The 19,794-nt window shown below is 41.1% G+C and overlaps 2 protein-coding genes across 2 annotated transcripts in view; one reads left to right on the top strand and one right to left on the bottom strand.

Moving 5' to 3' along the window:
* The window catches only part of tmem129 (transmembrane protein 129, E3 ubiquitin protein ligase), a 15,304-nt gene extending 11,471 nt beyond the window's left edge, over positions 1 to 3,833 (top strand). The window contains exons 4-7 of the mRNA XM_079668066.1: positions 350 to 510; positions 599 to 758; positions 863 to 935; positions 1,331 to 3,833. Coding sequence (XP_079524192.1) covers positions 350 to 510; positions 599 to 758; positions 863 to 935; positions 1,331 to 1,515 — 579 coding nt within the window. The 3' untranslated portion in view covers positions 1,516 to 3,833. The remainder of the gene's footprint in view (positions 1 to 349; positions 511 to 598; positions 759 to 862; positions 936 to 1,330) is intronic.
* Positions 3,326 to 19,794, bottom strand: atoh8 (atonal bHLH transcription factor 8). The gene is made up of 4 exons (XM_079668067.1): positions 18,070 to 19,794; positions 15,908 to 16,042; positions 13,809 to 14,000; positions 3,326 to 4,464 (listed from the first exon to the last, which is right to left on the bottom strand). Exons 1-4 carry the CDS (start codon positions 18,673 to 18,675, stop codon positions 4,459 to 4,461), a joined length of 939 nt encoding a protein of 312 aa, XP_079524193.1. The 5' UTR covers positions 18,676 to 19,794; the 3' UTR covers positions 3,326 to 4,458.

Below are 19,794 nucleotides of genomic sequence, written 5' to 3'. Positions count from 1 at the left end.
GTCCTTCTTCTACTTGTAGTCTGTTTGCCAGCTCATAGAGTCTGGTTTTCTGGATGACAAAGAAAACGCAGCGCCCCGATAGAGCGATTTTTGTCTTTTTCTTCCTGCGACATAAAGATGAATGAAGACTTTTTTAGTCGACTAATGTTTAGTCGATTATTTAGGGGCAGTCCTAGTAAGCACTTTCAGGCTCATGCTACATTTTAGCTTATGGTATGTTTAGGTTATGCAAATCAACACCTTTATGCAAATCAACAACAACAAAGTATTGTTGAAATTCTTGCAACAAAAAAAACATTATTAAAAATATACTTTATCCACATGGTTGATCTTCTTTGTCCTTCTCCAGGTGACCACCTACCATGTCTACATGGCGTTACAGACGGACTGTCATGTGACCGTGACAGAGTCTCAACAGCACCAGCTGACTCCAGACTCCGCCTCCCCGGCTCAGATCCTCACCCTGACCGTGGGCAGCATCAACCCGGCTGTTAGACCCTTTGATATCAGGTGTGTGTGCGTGGGTGTGTATGCGTGCGTTCATGCGTGCGTATGTGCTTGTCTGTGTAAGTAAAAGTAACTTTTCCACTGTTTCCAGGCTAATCTCTACAGAGTATGCAGAGCTCAGGGAGAAGCTCCACGCTCCCATCAGAAACGCTGCCAATGTAGTGATCCACCAAACCATCACTGAACTCTTCTTGGAAACCTTTAGAGCTCAGGTGGATCTCAATCGCCCGTACACACTCCCCAGTGGACAGGTACACTCCTGTTTATGTGTGTATGCTACTGCTGTGCTAACATCCTGTCCTATCCTGATCACAGTATCAATGCACCATTATTCACAAGAGTACTGTGTCTATAGGAGGTGGAGCCCTGTATCGGCTGTATGCAGGCACCAGCAGGCACCAAGCTGCTCAGACTCTGCCACGCAGAAGGTGAGGGGACAATCACAACGCTTTGTTTATCTTGGGAAATTGGGTTTCAGTTACCTAATGAAATCAAAGAGAAATACAAATATTTAACGTGAAAAGTTAAGTAAAAATGTAACATAAAAATATCCTTCAAAGTTATTGATTTATAAGAAGTTTGTTTGTACATATTAACATAAGAAAAAAAAGATCAAAGAATATATTGTGTATATTACAATATAAACAGTGGTATATAAGTGCATTGCCCGGTTTAAAGGATGAGTTTGTGTAATGTCCCCATGCCCTTTGCACATACTCCTGTTTCTTCCCTGCCCTGACTCATCCAGCTCTTATGTTCTTGTTAGTTTTAAGTTTATATCCTGTGATTGTGACTCTTCCTCTGTGACCGCTGTGTGTTCTAGGAGCTGATACGGAGTCAGAGTGCCAGCAGTGTTTCTGCAGACCCATGTGGTGTCTGTCCTGTCTGGGCCGATGGTTCGCCAGCCGACAGGACCAACAGAGACCTGAGACCTGGCTCTCTAGCAGAGTGCCCTGCCCCACCTGTAGAGCCAAGTTCTGCATACTGGACATATGTGTGGTCAACTGACAACACCTGAATACAGATCCAAAGAGACAGTTTGCTCTTTAATAATGTGGAGGTGTACAGTAGTGTACAGAACATCACACTGAACTTGTACCTGCTTACTCCCTGCTATCAATAAGGAGTCATTATTTAGAGTTAGGACATGACACTGGTAAACATTTGCTTTAACCATAACATTGTGTAAAATGGCTTGATCAATTTCACATTTTGGGAGATTTGATTTTTTGGTTATTACCAACTGTCAGATAGGATATATGACATCAGTTACCCTGATCCCAGAGCAGTCTGTGAGGAGACATGCACAACTTAGCATAAAGATTGAATGCAGAAAAAAGTGAAAACGTTCACATTACTCGTGTTTCTATGCCAATGTTTCATTTTCAGCCTAGGTCTTGCAAGGCCATAATCATCAGGCAGGGATGTTCTTATAAAAAATAATTTATTAATATACTCCAGTCTTTTCATATTATGGACCCATTAGTGTAAGTGCTGTGAGGAAATGAGCTCTGTCCATACTAACCATGGGATTCCACCGGGTCCGTCTGCGCGGCGTTACGGCTGCGCCGCGGCGTTCACAGCGATCGCAGCCACTGTAGTCAATGGGTGTTAGGCAGCGTTCACACGGCGGCGTGCGTTGAAGCTTCCCAGTGGGTGTATCAGAAACTCGACCAACAACCAATCACATGAATCTCCCGCCCCGGACACACAAGCACGCGGTTTGATTGGCTAGAGCTTGTACTGGCATATAATTTTATTGGCTGACGCTTCTTTCTAAGCTTCAAAAGTTGAATATTGCTCAACTTTTGAAGCGAGCAAAGCGAAGCGACGGAACCACAATGCAGTGCGGCAAAGCGTGACGTCACCCCATTCAAAGTGAATGGGCAGAAGCGTTGAAGCTTCAACGCACGCCGCCGTGTGGACGGGCCGTTACGGCTCCTACACACGGCGGCGTGCGTTGTCGCTTGCCAGTGGGGGGGTGCTGAAACTCGGCCAACAACCAATCACATGAATCTCCCGCCCCAGACACACAAGCACGCCGTTTGATTGGCTAGAGCTTGCACTGGCATATGATTCGATAAGCTGACGCCACCAGACGCGTCCCAGAAGCTCTCGGCGCTGGGCTCCGCTAAAAATAGGCGGCTGGTCTATTTTAGACGCGAGGCGTTGCATAGCGCCGGGCAGGAAGTGGACCGGTCAGAGCATCCAGTCAATCCCCCAAATAAACTAATTTTGCAGAACCTATCCCTCCGTAGTCTTTCAAGTAGGAGAATAAATGCCAGCATTCTCCTCCGGTTTACAGGCACTGTGTAAATTATATATATATATATATATATATAATTATGATGATGATGAATGCACTTTGTTACAGCAACATAGGCTATCTTCGATTCATGTCGTTTATAACTGGACTATCACAATTATTATTAACTTTGTCTGTACAAAGTAGCCTGTCCAGGAAATATGCCCAAATCAACAAAAACTGCGGGCCGGCACGCAAGACGCTCCGCTTCTGAAACGATCCCGGTGGGTTTTGACGCTGTAGAAGGTCGGAACAGCATTACAGGTCTCTGCTGGTCCTGCAGCGGTAACGCGGTGCAGACGAACCCGGTGGAATCCCGGGGTTACACTCCTCACCAATCACATTCAACTCACACAAATTATTATATATTTAATGTTCAAGTGCAGTTACAAGGCTGCTAAACATAGCCTACGTCTTTCTCAATCTTTCCTCTCACCAACAACAATCTTTTAAGTGTACAGTTACAATCAAAGTTTTACTTCATTAAGGATAAAGAAACTGGGTCAACACGTGTGCCTTCAAACAGGTAGGGCTTAAAAACCTTGTTTATTTAGCCAAAACTAGATATGTACACAGCTAACAAACATGTTTAGCATTACAAATATTACTGAAACATTAGACTTATGTTAATGTGTTGCCAAATCTCACAACAGTGTGTTGCTGATACAGGCAAAATAGTCTAAAACGCCTTCAACTTCATCCTGATTTGTCCTTTTGGAAAAATAGTGCCGTCTCTTTTTCTAAAACCTCGGCTAAAACAGAGTCAGGATCTTTCTCAAATGTTCGGTTTCAGGTGTTGTTAAACTTAGAGCAGTGTGGAAGCTAGGCATAAGCGCAGTTGACGTTTGCTTTTTAAAATGGACACGACAAGTGAAGATGTATCCAGAACGTCAATATATCTCACCTTTTACTGTACAACATTTCTTATAAAATCTGTCTCAAAAGTTCCCTACCTTTAAATATGTGGGATACTGAATCACTCAATATTTGTTTTATTATAAAAGTTAATTGTGGACTTTGATTATTTGTTCTTACAATGTTTAGTCAGTCTGTTGCATCTGTGTTTGTAAGAAAATTACAGCGGGGTAATATATTTTAAAAATATTTTTATTTATTTTTAATAGCTGGCATATCATGGTCTACTATAGTTAAATCTATTATTAAAAAAAAGACTGCCTCATGAAAGAGCTGCTTCGACTGCAGTGATGTCCTCAGTTTGAGGTCAGATTGGATTCTCATTCAACTTTACACACATCTGTTACCAGACAAGCTTCGTGCTTGTCATAAGTGTGTCAGCTGAAAGGGAGTGTAGCGGGAGCAAATGCATACTTATACTTTGATGGTATTGACAAGGCAGCCACGGCTCAACACAGAATTGGAGCACAGTAAAGGATTTAGCATACAGCTACAGTTCAGTATTTCAGTCCCTACGTCACTTTACATCTGTTTTATTCTCAGTTTGTTTGTGGGCCTTGATGAACAGAGCCTTTAAAATTCTGTTCAGATACATTTTTATTAAGTAATGAGTGGGGAGCTATTCATGAAACAAAGTATAATTCATTCGCATCACTTTTTCATTATCCTCTCCATCTGGTCGTTTGGGATGCCAGTGTTCTGCGCCCTGGGGCCTTCCATTTGTTTCAGCTTCACTCCTGAAACACAGAGAGGAAAGAGTCCATCAAAAAAGTCTCAGCTGAAGTTTCAGAAGAATTCAGAAATGTTCACATTACACGTGTTTACGTGTGTGTACATGTTTACATACTGAATAACCTGAGGAGCTCCAGCGTCACACAATATTAATGTTACCTACAGGTTACATATTTGCAGTGAAATTGAAATAGCTATGTGATCTATTGATACTGTATGAATGGACTCAGAAAGTGGAGACACATTTCCGACAAGTCTCTAAGCGGTTGACCAATCACAACAGAGCCGGCCAGCTAACCAATCAGAGCAGACTGGGCTCTGATTTCAGACAGAGGGTGAAAAGAGGTGCTGCAGCACAGGCAGTATGAGAAAAATAAAGAGCTTTTTGAACATTAAAGCATGGAGACATGTCCCAGTAGAGACACTACATACTAATATGAACCTGAAAATGAGCCAATTCAAATATTATATATACTCAAACCAAAGAAAATAAACATACAGATTAATATGAAGTCGATTGAACGAAATCTGTAGAATGAGTTTGTTAACGCACGCTGCAATCAATTAACAGCATTTTACTGTAGCCAATAGGTGGTTCGTTCATTAAACAGTAGGTGTCCCTTGGGATGGACCCCTGTTATTATTGGGAAATGTGGGTCAGTTGGACAAAGGATATATTTGTGTAAAGGCAGCAGACACAGATAGGGACACAACAGTGTTGGTGAGATGGAGTTCCGATCTTACAAAAAGATACACAAATAAAATAAAAAGACAACAAAAACAGCCAAGAGGATACCGTCAATGTTTCAGATCACTAGGTTAACACCCCCTACATCAAACAATCCAAACACAGGACAGGCCGAGCACATTTATTATTCCATACCACTTGTCCTTCGAGCTGATTGTCCTGATGTTGGCCTTTTGATTGTTTGTGGCAATAGTTTTTTCCAAAATAAATCGTTTTTGTAATACATTTTTATACACCATGAATTCAGATCACTTCTTAAAACAAGTACTTTACCCAGGAGAATAATTGTATTTATAATCTGTGGACTATCTTCATTCTGAAGCCCAATTAAAATGTTGAAAGGTGTAAATGTAAAATTAAAGTTGTTTTTTTAATCTTGGACCACATACTTGCAACATAAAGACAGTGGAAAAACTAATGCATCTTGTTCATCACAGAATCTACATAATGGTGATTTTTCAATGGTACAAATGTAAAGTTGTATTTTAAGTAATGGTAATCTTGGAAAATATCTTCAGTTGGAGGATTCTTTGATAGGAATATATTTTTGTTTTGTAAATTGTTCTTGAATTTTTTTTCTCCAAGGTATCAAAATAGAAGAACGCAAAAATTAAAACACTGTAAGTTAGCTAAGACCCCATTTACATGCATACGAAACGCAAACGAACCGAATACGATATCAAAAAAGTATTCCGTTCACACGAGAGCGCTGGAGACACTGTAGTACCGTGTAGTACATATGCCGGGCCTGTAAGTGGCGCTGTACTTTCGCCACAAAATACACCAAAAGCAGCGAAGAAGCCCCCCGAGCATGGTTGCCCTTCTGTTTATGCCCCGCGGTGGATTTAGCAACATGTAGTTCATGTAATTCTCCATGTCCACTTGTTGCTGATGGTTGTGGTAAAGGAGCTGTAGATTTTGCACTAACATCTGTTGCATAGTCAGTTGCAGTAGCAGTAGCTACTGACCATGCTACAGCAGTGAGCAGCAGAGGTGGGGAGAGGTGAGGCTATGGCTTCATCGTTATCAGGAAATGATCGTATAGGGCAGGGGTATTAAACAAAAGTTCAAAGAAGTCCAGTTAGAGAAAATCTCCCCATGCAAAGGTCCGGAACATCAAAATGTCTAACTTGCTTTATGAATTAGTGTGATATATATTGAAGTAGCCTGTAGCTTTATCAACGTCTGCATGTAATCAACAACTGACTGCCAATCAAATAAAGAAAGTACAATTCATAAACAACAATATGTATTGTCTATTAAAATTGAACTATACAATTATACAATAAATACTGTGGATATGTGTAATGTTCCTCTCTGGCTGCATTTAAAAATAAAATAGAGAAAATAAATAAAATAGCTTTTGAAAATATGTGCATCTTAAAAGTGCTTAATTTTAGATAAATAAAATAAAGTGCAGCAGAAGCTTGAGTTTCCCTTTTTCTTTGTTAACCGTTTCACATCATGACTTAACCGTTTCAGCCGATTATAGAACAATATCAGTCTTTACACAGCATAACAATTGAACAGTTTTAAAGTTTCTCTTTCTTTCCCTCTTATATTGCAGTCCCTCATTTACTTTTTTTGTATTCAGTGCGAGAATTGAGCTTGAGCTTGTCCTGGCAGGAGTTTAAATCTGGGCTAAAATGGTGTCAGGGCCATTCTCATACACACATGCAGGTGCTCATTGGTTAGCCTCGGTTAGCCTGTCCTGGAACGATATTTAGTTTGAATTTTGATCCTGGTGGACTGATCATATCGGGCTCTGAGACTGCTTATTTTTTGTGACCTCAGTTCTGACTTGAGAGGGAATGTTTGGTCAAACACTTTGTGTTTTGTCTCATAGTGGCGTTTCGGCACTTTTAATGAGCGCCACGGTCTCTGAACATTTGTCTCTCTCTGTCTGCCGCTAACACGCCTGTTCACTTCGCCTCTCTGCTTCTCTCCCTGTATCGCTAATTATTCTCTTCACTCACTTTACTCTCCGCTTCTCTCTGCCGCGCTCTCATCTCTTCTTCTGTGGTTCTCTCCCTGTATCGCACACTCGTTTCTTTCGCCCCCTGTCGGCGGCGGTTAAAATAGAATCGCCCCGTCAAAATTGAAATCCCCTATTAATGTATTGATTATAGGTCCGGGTCCGTATAGGTCGGCGTCTGGGTCCGGATCCGGACCGCGGTACGCCTGTTGCCGACCCCTGGTATAGGGCTTAGACACTGAGCTGTTTGTCCCCCCAGAGCGTTCTGTTTGCAGATCTATCCTTGGGACCCGTTATCGTTTGCGGGGTCCGTTTCCGCGTTTCCGTTACGGCCTCGTGTGAACGAACGGGCTATACGAAAGAGAAAAGTAGCGGATAGAACCGTTTGCGTTCTCGTGTGAACAGAGCATAAATCTCTCCTGGCATGAGGCCTCTGTTTGGTGGCTAAGCCAATCGTAACACAGACATTTCGACACAGGAGTACCTCAGCCAATCAGGAGATTGGGGGCTATACTGCACGGCAGGGGACAGTGAAGGGGGAACTAAAATAAGTTCTGTTTTGTTAGGTATTTTATATTGTGTGTAGTGAATCTGATTTAAAAAAGAGACATAACAGTGTCTCAGGTTACATTGTACTTAGTGTGTTTGCTTAAATCAATGAAAGAATGATGTCTAACACATACAATATCAGCATTTTCTTCATGCCAATCATCACTGAAGCACTGATGCCTTTATGGAGAAGATGGTGAGAGGAATATGAGTCGAGAGAAAGAGCTTCTGTCCGTCAGAGAGGTGGGTTAGAGTGGGGGCTAGATAACAACAGGATTTGTTTTAAATACATATCATTTATATTTATAATAATTTATTAAATTAATAAAATCACCGGTGTGCCCTTTTATGCATTTGAGACCCTTCCCCTCTGAACGTGTCTGCTCAAAGAATAAACTGCAAAATGAGCTTTATTACCAGAATAAATAAATGACAAAACTGTTTAGGAATTTTATACTATGCCATTATTATTTATCATTTTTTTGTAACTCTAAGACTGTTCTTGCCTATCAAAGATAGGAAGTATCAACAAATGCCCAGTTGGTTAATGAATTGCATAGTTGTTGAATTGAATGGAAAAGTGAACTTTCTTTAATAAAGTTTCAACTTGACAGCCCTCTGGTTTCTTTTTTGGACTGTACAACTTTCAAGTTGTTTTAAGGACCTGTGAAATGTTTGTTTTTGGATTTGCCCTTAAGGTCTTCGGTATTGAACTAGATCTTTTTATTATATCGCGGGGATGTGGGACTACTTATTATGGCAATTGAGCCATAGATTCTTAATTCACATGTTCTTCTTTTATTGTGAAAATCCCAAACCAGCAGACATTGGTCAGTATAGCTGTGACCTATGACCTCACCATGTAAAACATAGGTGTGAAAACTTAATTTAAAAACAGCAGCGGCCTTCTTTTCTCTCTGTCTTAGCTCTTCACCCTGCTCCTTGCCTCCTTGGCGTATTGGCCATAGCCCCACTGGTCCCATCTTTTAACCTCACAGACACGAGAACTTGCTTGAGAGCCATTCAGTAACTTGCACTGCTAACCACCACAACGAGTCAGCCACAAATGGCTAACTTCCAAAGAACAGCAACGAGTTAGCAACAAGCTCACAGCATTCTAGGAAAACAACGACGCAACCGAGTCCTCTGTCCTGCGCGCGTCTATCGATTTTCCAACCTAGTTTAGATCCCACTTCCGCATTACGCAAGCATCGACGCGGCGTTACGTCACAGCATCAACCTGGCGTTACATCCCTATGGTTACATCACTGCCTCACGCGGCACACCCACGAAATCTGAATCTGACAAGCGAAATACCGTCCTTTTAAACGCCGCATAATATACAATATACAATATAATAGTGCTTCTTTGTCAATATGACTGACGACCACACTTATGCAGTGCTGAGGTAATGTTAATTCATCATTTAATACCTCCTGCAGTTGATGCAAACAGGTAAGTGGATCATGCAGTCAATTTGGGATTGTATCCTGGGACTTCAGCATTCAGCAGTCCCCTGTTCCTACCTCACCCCTCCCACTGTCCCAGCCTTCACCTGGTGAGACATATACACCAATTAAAAGGCACAGTCAACCCTTATTCAGAGTGCCTGATCAATGTATATATTTTTTTACAGTGCAGATTTTGGCGTTTTTGGGACCATCGCACATGTGTGTAAGTAACAAGTATGCTGTATAATCTGCAACAACTGTCAGGTGGTGTTATTGATTATCTTTGCAAAAGAGCCCCCACCAATATTGATTTTGAAAAATACCTTTTAATTGAAATATGGGAGCAAAAACAAAAGGGTAGTATGAGTATATGTGAGTGTGTGTATAAATGAATGAATACATCTGTGTGTATAAATGAATAAATACATGTGTGAGTACATATAAGTGTGTGTTTATATATATATATATATATATATATATATATATATGTGTTTATGAATGAATAAATGTGTGTATATATATAAAATAGTATCATTAAATAATGCTGTCAGATAAATGAACTACATAGTAATAGTCAATATATTCAATATTCTGCACTTACACCAGCTGATAAGATATTTAAAACGTCTTTTATTTGTCCTGAAAACGACATTTGAGGATACACACAGGCTATTTATAAATGATAAAACACCAGTAATACAATCTCAGGACTCTTCGATAGGGCTTTGATTACAGGATCGTTTACTTTCAGTCAACAAATCCTTTGGAAAGACAAAAAACAACTATTCAATATCCTGCTTTAACGCGACCGCTATAACTGCCGAAGATGAAGTCTATGACGCTATCGCGTAGAGCTACGTCGATCCTTGCGTAATGCGGAAGTGGGCGTGGTTAAATCTAAAATGGGTTGGAAAAACGATAGACGCGTCATGCGCACAGCGTACGGACCTGAACACCAAAGACAGGTCCGTACAATCGACAACGCGCTGCAACCATTAGTACAGCACACTCGCCTTTCTTCAGCTAATCAGCAAAGTAGCAGCTGCTTTGTACATGTGCTGTTTGAGCGTATTGTTAACATGTGGTTAATTCCAGTTTATGTTCATTTTGTGAAACGCAGACTCGAATACAAACTAACCATCATTTAACCTGGAACCATTACCATACACGTTGTAATCACACATTGTGAATTTGCCTTTTGAACGCAACAACACATACATGGATGAAGACTGAAAGTTCTTTGTTCTTTTTATTAAATGCTTTTTGAATTTATATGCTGGTTAAATGTTTAATGTCGCAAAAGCGTGAGTTCTGCCAACCTCTTATAGTTAGGAATTACCACACCCTTCAACCAATTCTTACTATAATTAATAATTATATTAAACATCATAATTATTATTTTGATATTATGAAAAAAAAATATGATAGCCATTGCACCCATACTAAACTTTAGAGCCAGTGTTTTTCTAGCCTATATACGGTTTTGTGAATATTAATAGTTGTATTAATATTGATTACAATTAGTAATTGTGTGGTTTCACCAGTCACACACATAACAATAATAATACCAATAGGTATGCCGAATAATAGACTCTGCATTCAAAACAATGATTTAATATAAAAAGCAAACAATCATTTGTTATACCTCAGGGGGGGGTGAAAAAATATAAAAATCACAATTAAGTAAAACGTTTTTTTTTCCTGCTGATATAGACTCTTTGGCTCTGCGAAAAGAAAAAAAAGTATTTGACCCCCCAGCACACCCACTTCACACTATTACACGCATCCCACCCGCCCCGACCCCCCCGGTCTTTCCACCAGCTGCCGGTGTCTGACAGGCCGATGATGACTGTTTTTTCCCCTCCTTGTTTTAAAGTATGTTGGAGCAGATGGCCTGGAGAAGCAGAGTGGGGGAATGTGTTGGAGAGACTGCTGGGGAATGTGCCAAGTGTGTGTGTGTGTGTATGTGTGTGTGTGTGTGTGTGTGTGTGTGTGTGTGTGTGTGTGTGTGTGTGTGTGTGTGTGTGTGTGTGTGTGTGTGTGTGTGTGTGTGTGTGTGTGTGTGTGTGTGTGTGTGTGTGTGTGTGTGTGTGTGTGTGTGTGTGTGTGTGTGTGTGTGTGTGTGTGTGTGTGTGTGTGTGTGTGTGTGTGTGTGTGTGTGTGTGTGTGTGTGGTTTCTGTTCGCGTGCCTTCTCCCTGCCCTCTGCCCTTCATGGCGCCAGCTCTACTTCCCCTCCACTCTAAACATCTGGTGTCTGGAACTTTTAGAACTCATACATGCATAAATGTGCTTCCACACACATACACACACAAAGCAGAGAGAAACTGCCCACAAGGAAGAGAAAAGCTCTCAGCTACTTTGAATCTAAAAGAGCAACAAGAGTGCATTAGTCCACAAACATAAAATAAAAAGGGCAAGCTGCAGAATGTTAGACCGAGAATTAGGCTTAACTTTCATTTTATCAACAACTCCAAGTATAAAACATTTCCTTTCACAACCCATAGCAATTATAAAGTACATTTTATATATAGCATGGCTCAGAGAAAGTGTGTTCCACACAAACTTGAAATTGATTATCAATGGATAATAAGGCAGGGGGGGGGGGGTCCTTAAGAGTTTTTAAGGATTCTCAAATGAAAGCATAAATGAGGCTTGCTATTACTTTCACTATGATGGCTCACTAATGATGACTCACTAATTCATGTACATACAACAACAAACCCCCCCAGTGTCAGTAGCCTCTGAACGTCTATCCACCACGGCCTGCACTGAATGACAAGCAGGAAATGTGTTGTCCCTGTGTCTACTTAAAATAAATTCAAACACCATGAAACCATGCCATCTGATCAACAACAAAGACCTGGAGGACATTATACAACATCTGAAATCCTCCTCATGCTGCCTTGATATTATACCAACAGGCTTTTTCAAAAAGGTTTTTCATTGCATGGCCTCAGATCTACTTCATATAGCAAACAAGTCTCTTCACTCAGGTGTATTTCCACAGGCCCTAAAAACTGCAGTCATTAAACCGCACTTAAAAAAGTACAATCTAGATGCTTCAGTAATGAACAATTACAGGCCCATATCAAACCTTCGATTTCTAAAATCATTGAAAAAACTGGGTGGGACTTTCTGACTTTCTTTAAAAGTTCTAAATTGGTTTGAATCCTACTTAAAGGACAGAAAAAATGTTGTTTCTACACATCTGAGGATGACACATTTACATAACCATTTCACCAGGAGACTGGATGTTACAATTCAAACACTGAGTAAATGCATTGAACAAATCAATGACTGGATGTGTCAGAACTTTTTCTTCAATTAAACAAAGATAAAACAGAGGTAATTGTTGTTGGAACAACGGCGGTCCGGATAAAAGTTAGCGCTGAGCTTCAGTCTGCAATGTTCAAAACAACAGAAAACGGCAGAAATCTAGGTGTAGTCATAGTTTCCGAAATAAATTTCAACAGTCACATTAAGACAATTACTAAGTCAGCCTACTATCACCTAAAGAATATATCTAGGATTAAAAAACTAATGTCAAAGCAGGAATTGGAAAAAATTGTCCATGCTTTTATCTTCAGTAGACTGGACTACTGTAATGTTGTCTTCACAGGTCTCACTAAAAAATATATTAGAAAGCTGCAGCTGATTCAGAACGCTGCTGCTCGAGTCCTCACTAACACTAAGAAAGTGTATCAGTCCAGTTCTGAATTATTTACACTGGTTCCTCATTAACACTAAGAAAGTGGACCAGTCCAGTTCTGAAGTCTTTACACTGGTTCCTCATTAACACTATGAAAGTGGATCAGTCCAGTTCTGAAGTCTTTACACTGGTTCCTCACTAACACTAAGAAAGTGGATCATTCCAGTTCTGAAGTCTTTACACTGGTTCCTCACTAACACTAAGAAAGTGGATTAGTCCAGTTCGGAATTCTTTATACTGGTTCCTCACTAACACTAAGAAAGTGGATCAGTCCAGTTCTGAAGTCTTTACACTGGTTCCTCACTAACACTAAGAAAACGGATCAGTCCAGTTCTGAAGTCTTTACACTGGTTCCTCACTAACACTAAGAAAGTGGATCAGTCCAGTTCTGAAGTCTTTACACTGGTTCCTCTCTAACACTAAGAAAGTGGATCAGTCCAGTTCTGAAGTCTTTACACTGGTTCCTCACTAACACTAAGAAAGTGGATTAGTCCAGTTCGGAAGTCTTTACACTGGCTTCCTGTCTGTCAAAGAACTGGTTTCCAAATACTGCTGCTGGTTTATAAAGCATTGAATGGTTTTGGCCAAAAATACATTTCTGACCTCCTGCTAAATTATGAACCATCCAAAACTATCAGGTCTTCTGGGACTGATCTGCTTTTGGTCCAGAACCAAACATGGAGAAGCAGCGTTCAGTTATTATGCTCCAAATATCCATATTATTGACTATATTAAATAACTTTTATTGATAGAAGTTTCAGCAAATTAAAAGAGAACATAGGGAGGCTTCTTACGATATTCTTATCAAATATAAAGCAGAAAAAAACATGTCCTTTATAGGTTTCTTCCTGTAGCAGTCGCCCCAGCCACGATTGAGAAGCAGAGAATTAATGTTATATAGAGAAGGCAGCCTCACCTTCCTCTTCTTGCTCCTCCCCTCGGCTTGCAGGGTCCTGGTGCACTGCTCCACACACTGAGAGAAGCTGACACTGTCGCAGTCTGAACTGTAGTCCAGCTCCGCCAACTGAGCCAGAGACAGGATGTAGTTGCAGGCTATACGTAAAATTGCCAGCTTGGATAGCTTCTGCCCATAAGAGTAACATGGCACCTGGAGAGAGTAGGAAATTAAGGAGATTGGCAAATATAAACATATAGCCCACATACAGAACATATTCATAGACAAAAGCAACTGAAACAATGGGATATACTTTAAACAGCACACAAAAAAAACAATACCCAGCACAGCGAAAAGGTTTTTCAGTTAATTCAACCCTTGGAACAACTAAAGGCCTGAGCCAGAAGTTCTTTATTCACACTTTGAATAGGTAAGTTAGAGATTTACTGTGAAGCCAGGCTGTTCAGGACGTAGACAAATTATTAAACCAGTCAATGCAGAGGTGAAGAAAAGTGAAATGTCACCAAATTTTGTCCTTTCTTGCAACCATCATAGTCCCAACTTTTTTTATTTTTTTATTATGTCTCAACACCTTACATTATACCATAGTGAAGGGACGAGTACGCAGAAACCCTGCTTCATTGTCAATTTAGGTTCACCTGTATAAATTAAATCTTAACAAGTATGATGATATTTCTGAAATTGTTAATATTACAGCTGACTGCTTTATTTGATTCCAGTTGGGGACGTTTTCTAATATGTATAATTTAACTGCCCGTTTTTGAGCTCTGAAATTACTTTTATTTCCACAGATGATGTGATTTACAAACATTGCTTTCATTTATAAAAACAAAGTAGCATGTAATGGCGCATTTCCACTGCAGCGCGTAGCACGGTTTAAGCGTGCCATGCCAAACCCGGCCCGTTTTTTGTTGCGTTTCCACTAGGGGTAGGTCCGGCTAACGGGTAATGTTTCACAGTTTTCTGGCACTCCAAAATCCAGGTTCCTTCCGGGCCAACAACCAGGCTGAATATGCTAAACTAGAGAGAGAATCGCTGGCAAGGGGGCTACAACTACAACAAAATGAACATATTTTACCGTGATTTAATTGTAATACACGTTTCATACTGATACCGGTTAGTAAAAACCATGAATTAATGCTTTGACAAGTCTGCAGACAGACGGCAGGCGAAAGATCTTTTAAAATGCGTGTTTTCTGAATGGAGATCGGCTAAGCTAACGCAGTATATGCTCCGACCGTCCACACTCACAACAACGGCCTATACAGACATAAATAAACCAGCGACTGTATTCGCCATGACAAGACAGTCTGTGGTTTGTACTTGTTTAACTTTTGTCTAGTTTCTGAGCAGATATGAGGAGCTGTGAGCTCGGAGTGCTAACAGCTAACGGCTGATGTTGGTGGAATCATTTGGAACAAGCAAAGGAATATCCCAGGGATGACATGCAAACTCTGCAGGGAAATATTTGCCCTCCACATCCACATCTTCAGAGCTCATCTTCTCAGAGGCCGGATTCATTTGTGAGCGAGACACAGAACACACTTCTGCCTCTCAAGGTGTGTCCCTCTCTCTTATAATATGGGGAGACTGGGATCAGAAGGACAAAGCAGCAGTTAGTGACAGTGAGTCAGGCAGTAACCTAGCCTAATATATAGTATATATATATATATATATGGTATGTATATATATAGTATGTATACTAGGGAGTGTTTCTGTTATAGCATGGTGGAAAAATATGTTTGCTCTTTTCACACATACATTACTGTTTGAATCTAATCTGAATGGAGTCTCTCTTTAGCTCTGGTCCATACTGCTGGGCGAGCCTGATGTTGGCCTGTTGTAGGAATATTATCCAGTGAACTATTAATTATACAGTACAGTGAACATGTGTTCAGGAAAACTGTGCTTCATTTCAGTTACAGACTCGGATAGTGACATATTTTCTTGACTTATTTCCTGCAGAGTAGAGCGAGCATCTGCTTATTGAAGCCACCTTTAAAATATGTGTATTTAGTTCTGTGCAATGTTTGAGCGTTTTGTTTAAGCTTTTACATATATTGTTGTTTGTGTGTTTTAGTGTGGCCTGAGAGTCTGACCTGCTTTCTCAGGGCCTCGAACGCAGCACTGATGGTGTGGACGCGCGTCCTCTCTCGGGCGTTGGCTAGAAGCCTCCTGGTCTGCTGGACGGCTTTGACCTCATGGTGACCCCCAACATGTTTCCTGGGAGAATCCTGAAAGCACAAGGATATTTGTTTTTCTGAATCAAATGACGAAACAACAGCACAATATAATTGAAATGACCTTTAGAACAGAGATGTTCACCCACAATTCCCTCATAGGGTTAACTTGATGACACACATGTCACAAACAGTGATCTCCACCATTTCTAAGCTCAGTTATTAGTTGTTCTATATTAGAACAGCAACAATGAATAAGGTTGATACTAAAGTTCATAAGAGTGCCCTAGAACCAGGATTTTTAGACCTACAGATTCTCAAGTAAATATTGATATGCAAGTCTATACGTTTTCAATCTTATTGGGTGCTAGATTTTCTCTTCTCTAAGGTTGTACTGAGACCACTATTTTACATTTTCATATGCAGTTTACCAGTAATTGAATAAAGAACATAACGCGAGGTGTATAAATTGCATTTTACGACCGAGAACAATGCTTCTCTTACTCCAATCTTTTTGAGGATGGGAACTACTTAACTACATGCTTTTTAAAACATAACACTCATATTAACAACATTTCCACGCCACCACTGAAAAGCTAAAGGCCCAATAACGTTACATTAATTCCAAATGTTGCTAACACAGTCATTGCTATCTTTAGCACCACTAAACACACACTTAACTGTACCAACAGCAGTTAAGGTCAAGGAGAAAAAAAGCTGTTATTTTCATTGTAGAAACTCACTAATATATTTAGCAGACAGACCAATCATAATGTTAACAGACAACCCCCTTCTACCTCTAATGCAAAAGCAGCCAATGTTTACATTGGCCGCTTTTGTCCTTAGGTGAAACTTGAACAACTCAATGTCTGCTCATTTTCAGGTTATATCAGTATTTAGTGTCTCTACTTGGACATGCTTTAATGTTCAAAAAGCTTTTTATTTGTCTCATACTGCCTGTGCTGCAGAACCTCTTTTTACCCTCTGTCTGAAACCAGAGCCCAGTCTGTTCTGATTGGTTAGCTGATTGGCTCTGTTGTGATTGGTCAACCGCCGTCACCGTCCAGCCCCTTAGCCTAGGGCTATTCAATTGGCGGCCCGCGGGCCAAATCCGGCCCCCGGGTGATATTTACTGGCCCTTTGAGTATAATGTAAAAAAGTAATCATCAAATACATTTTCTTTTTTTTTTAAGATTTTTTTTGGGGCCAGGGTGCCTTTATTCTTTTATTTATTAGAGAGGGTGTTAATTTGAGAGATAGAGGGGATGACATTGCCTGAAAACTTCGGCGGGCTCGGGTTTCGAACCCACCTACTAGCTACTGTAGTGACAACTCCTGTCATTTATTGCATCTCTGCGTGAATGATTAGATAATTTCACCTAAATTAAATCAAATGAGATGATGTTGATGGTTAAATTAGCTTCACATGTAGGGCTACCGAGTTCTGAACTTGCCATTTGGATCTATAAAGGCCTTGGGGCTATGTTGTTTGATAAAATTAAAGACAATATATGTACTCCACTATGCTGTTGTAGTATTTACTGTATCTGAAGCTCTTAATATGATTGCTCATATTTCAAGCCATCTTTTTCCCGGCCCCTTGCTTTGGGTAATTTTCATCAACCGGCCCCCATTCCAAACTAATTGAATAGCCCTGCCTTAGCCTATCACATACAATGTGTTGGAGGGCTAGCCAATAGAAGCGTGATTATTACAAAGTGATGTCACTATGGTATGGAAGTAAACAAAGGAGTCCAATAGAGGCGTTTCAGGAAGGCGGGATTGTTAGAGAAACTCCCTCTGGAGGGGACACAGGGATTTTAGCCTTAGCAGACCATTTACATGCACAAAAACCTATATTATTACACACACAGGAAAGGGAAAACCCCTAAAAGGATAATAGAGCTCTGTTAATAAATGAAGATTTAATTAAGTATCCATTTTCAATATTATTGCTCATTGACTGACAGATTATTGATTTATTAATAATTTAAGCTATTATTTGTATTAATAATAGCTATTCCTCCAAGGCTATATTTTTCAGAGCATATTTGAATTTCTCATGAATCCCAAATATTTACCATAGGTGAGTGGAGCTGGGTCTCCATAGACAGAGCCTGAGCTGACAGGCAGGGCTCCAGAGAGACGGCCTGGTGGCTGGGGGGGGGGCTGCTGCTGGTCGATGTAGATTGAAGGAAAGCGGGGCGAAGGCCCAGTTTGAGTCTGTTGGACAGAGGCTGGGATATGGATGTGGGCCATTGGGAGATCTCAGAGTGAGAGTAACTGGTAACAGGTAACTGCGACAGTTTGGAAGTGATGGCAGGCACATTAGTTCCAATTCTCATGTCTATGGCACCCCCCTGGGCTGGAGACATTTCGCTCTCTGGTAGTTCTGACAGAAGGGCTGTAGAACCGGCCATCCCTTCTTGTGATAGGATCAGCTGTCTCCTTAATGGTGCCAACCTGCTGAAGTGACATGCCTCAGGCAGGGTGTCATCCACTGAGTCCACATCCAACATGTTGGCTGCTTGGGTTTTCATCCTGTCGGACTCGGGGCCACTATAAAGCTTTTTAGGCTCCTGAGACTTTCTTTTGAACTTCTTGTTACTGCCAGGCACCGACATTAGTACTTCGTCTTTGTTAATGGATCTATTCCAGGTATTATTCAGCGAATGAGGGTTCTTCATTTCCCAACAATTAGTGTAACCAACAAGCCAGTGGAGTGAACAACATTGCTTCTTTACTTTAAAAAAAAGTCAGATGGGAATTTTCCCATGTATTTCAGGCACAACTGTTGGTCTCAGTCTATGTGAAAGTTACCAATTCATAATATACATAACCTGTACGAGTTTTTGTTTAAAATAATATTTCAATGCTGCAACAACAAAACCCTCCTAAAGAAAACTTCAGCTGCCAACAGTGCAACACATTTCTTCAACTGAGTGCTCTGACAGGGGCTGCACAGCCGGAGAGTTACTCAAACTTCACAAGCAGATTTTCTGTGGCTCCACTCTGTCTGCATAGCAGCATCTGAATAATCCGCACATACACACATAATACACAAAGCTGTGTAACATCTGCTACTCCGCACCAGTCGTCCCTCTGGATCGAGGCTTGCAGGGAGCTTTCCTCAGCTGTAAAAGTTCCTCTCTGTGAGAGCACCTTAGAGCTGGGTGTGCAGAGGAGCTGTCTGAGAGTGGCTCCAGTCAGTCTGCATAGCTCGGATCACACACAGAGCAGTGTGCAGTGGCTGGCAGCTCTGGAGCTAAATGATCATTCCAATTACAGTCACACTCACAACATATGGTATGTTGAACAGCTCTGAAGCTCCTCTCGCAGGCACTGCTTTGAACACACGTTTTCCATGCAACTGGGGGGGAATCCTATTGGATTAGTTCCAGAATTGATCTCAAAAGTCATGAGCTGTCATGAGGGACAGCATAGGCTCCCGGCCGACAGAGTGATATGGCGAGTTTATGAACTCTATCAAACTGAGGCCAGAAACAGAGAAAGTTGTCTAACCTCTACTTTTCCAAGATGATAACATCCCCTACATGCCGCCCCAGGACAGAAACATCACTGTGCGAGGCTGAGGGTCCTTCCTGAAGAAAGATCCAATATCGCGCCTTGGTGTGTACAACGTGAACACCAGGACCTGTGTCACTCAGCCCGTCCCTCCGCGGGTCCACCGGCCTCCGGGGTCTCGGTCTCCGGGTATAATCACAGTGAATGTGTCCACTAGCTGTCTCTGGTCCTCTCCGTAACGTCCTGCCTGTCTGCAACACAGCAGCGTGTGTAGCCGCCGT

This window comes from Notothenia rossii (genome assembly GCF_949606895.1).
Source record: "Notothenia rossii genome assembly, chromosome: 3".
NCBI classification, from domain to species: domain Eukaryota; kingdom Metazoa; phylum Chordata; class Actinopteri; order Perciformes; family Nototheniidae; genus Notothenia; species Notothenia rossii.
Note: the sequence above shows the minus strand (reverse complement) of the source record. Positions and strands in the feature narration are given on the sequence as shown.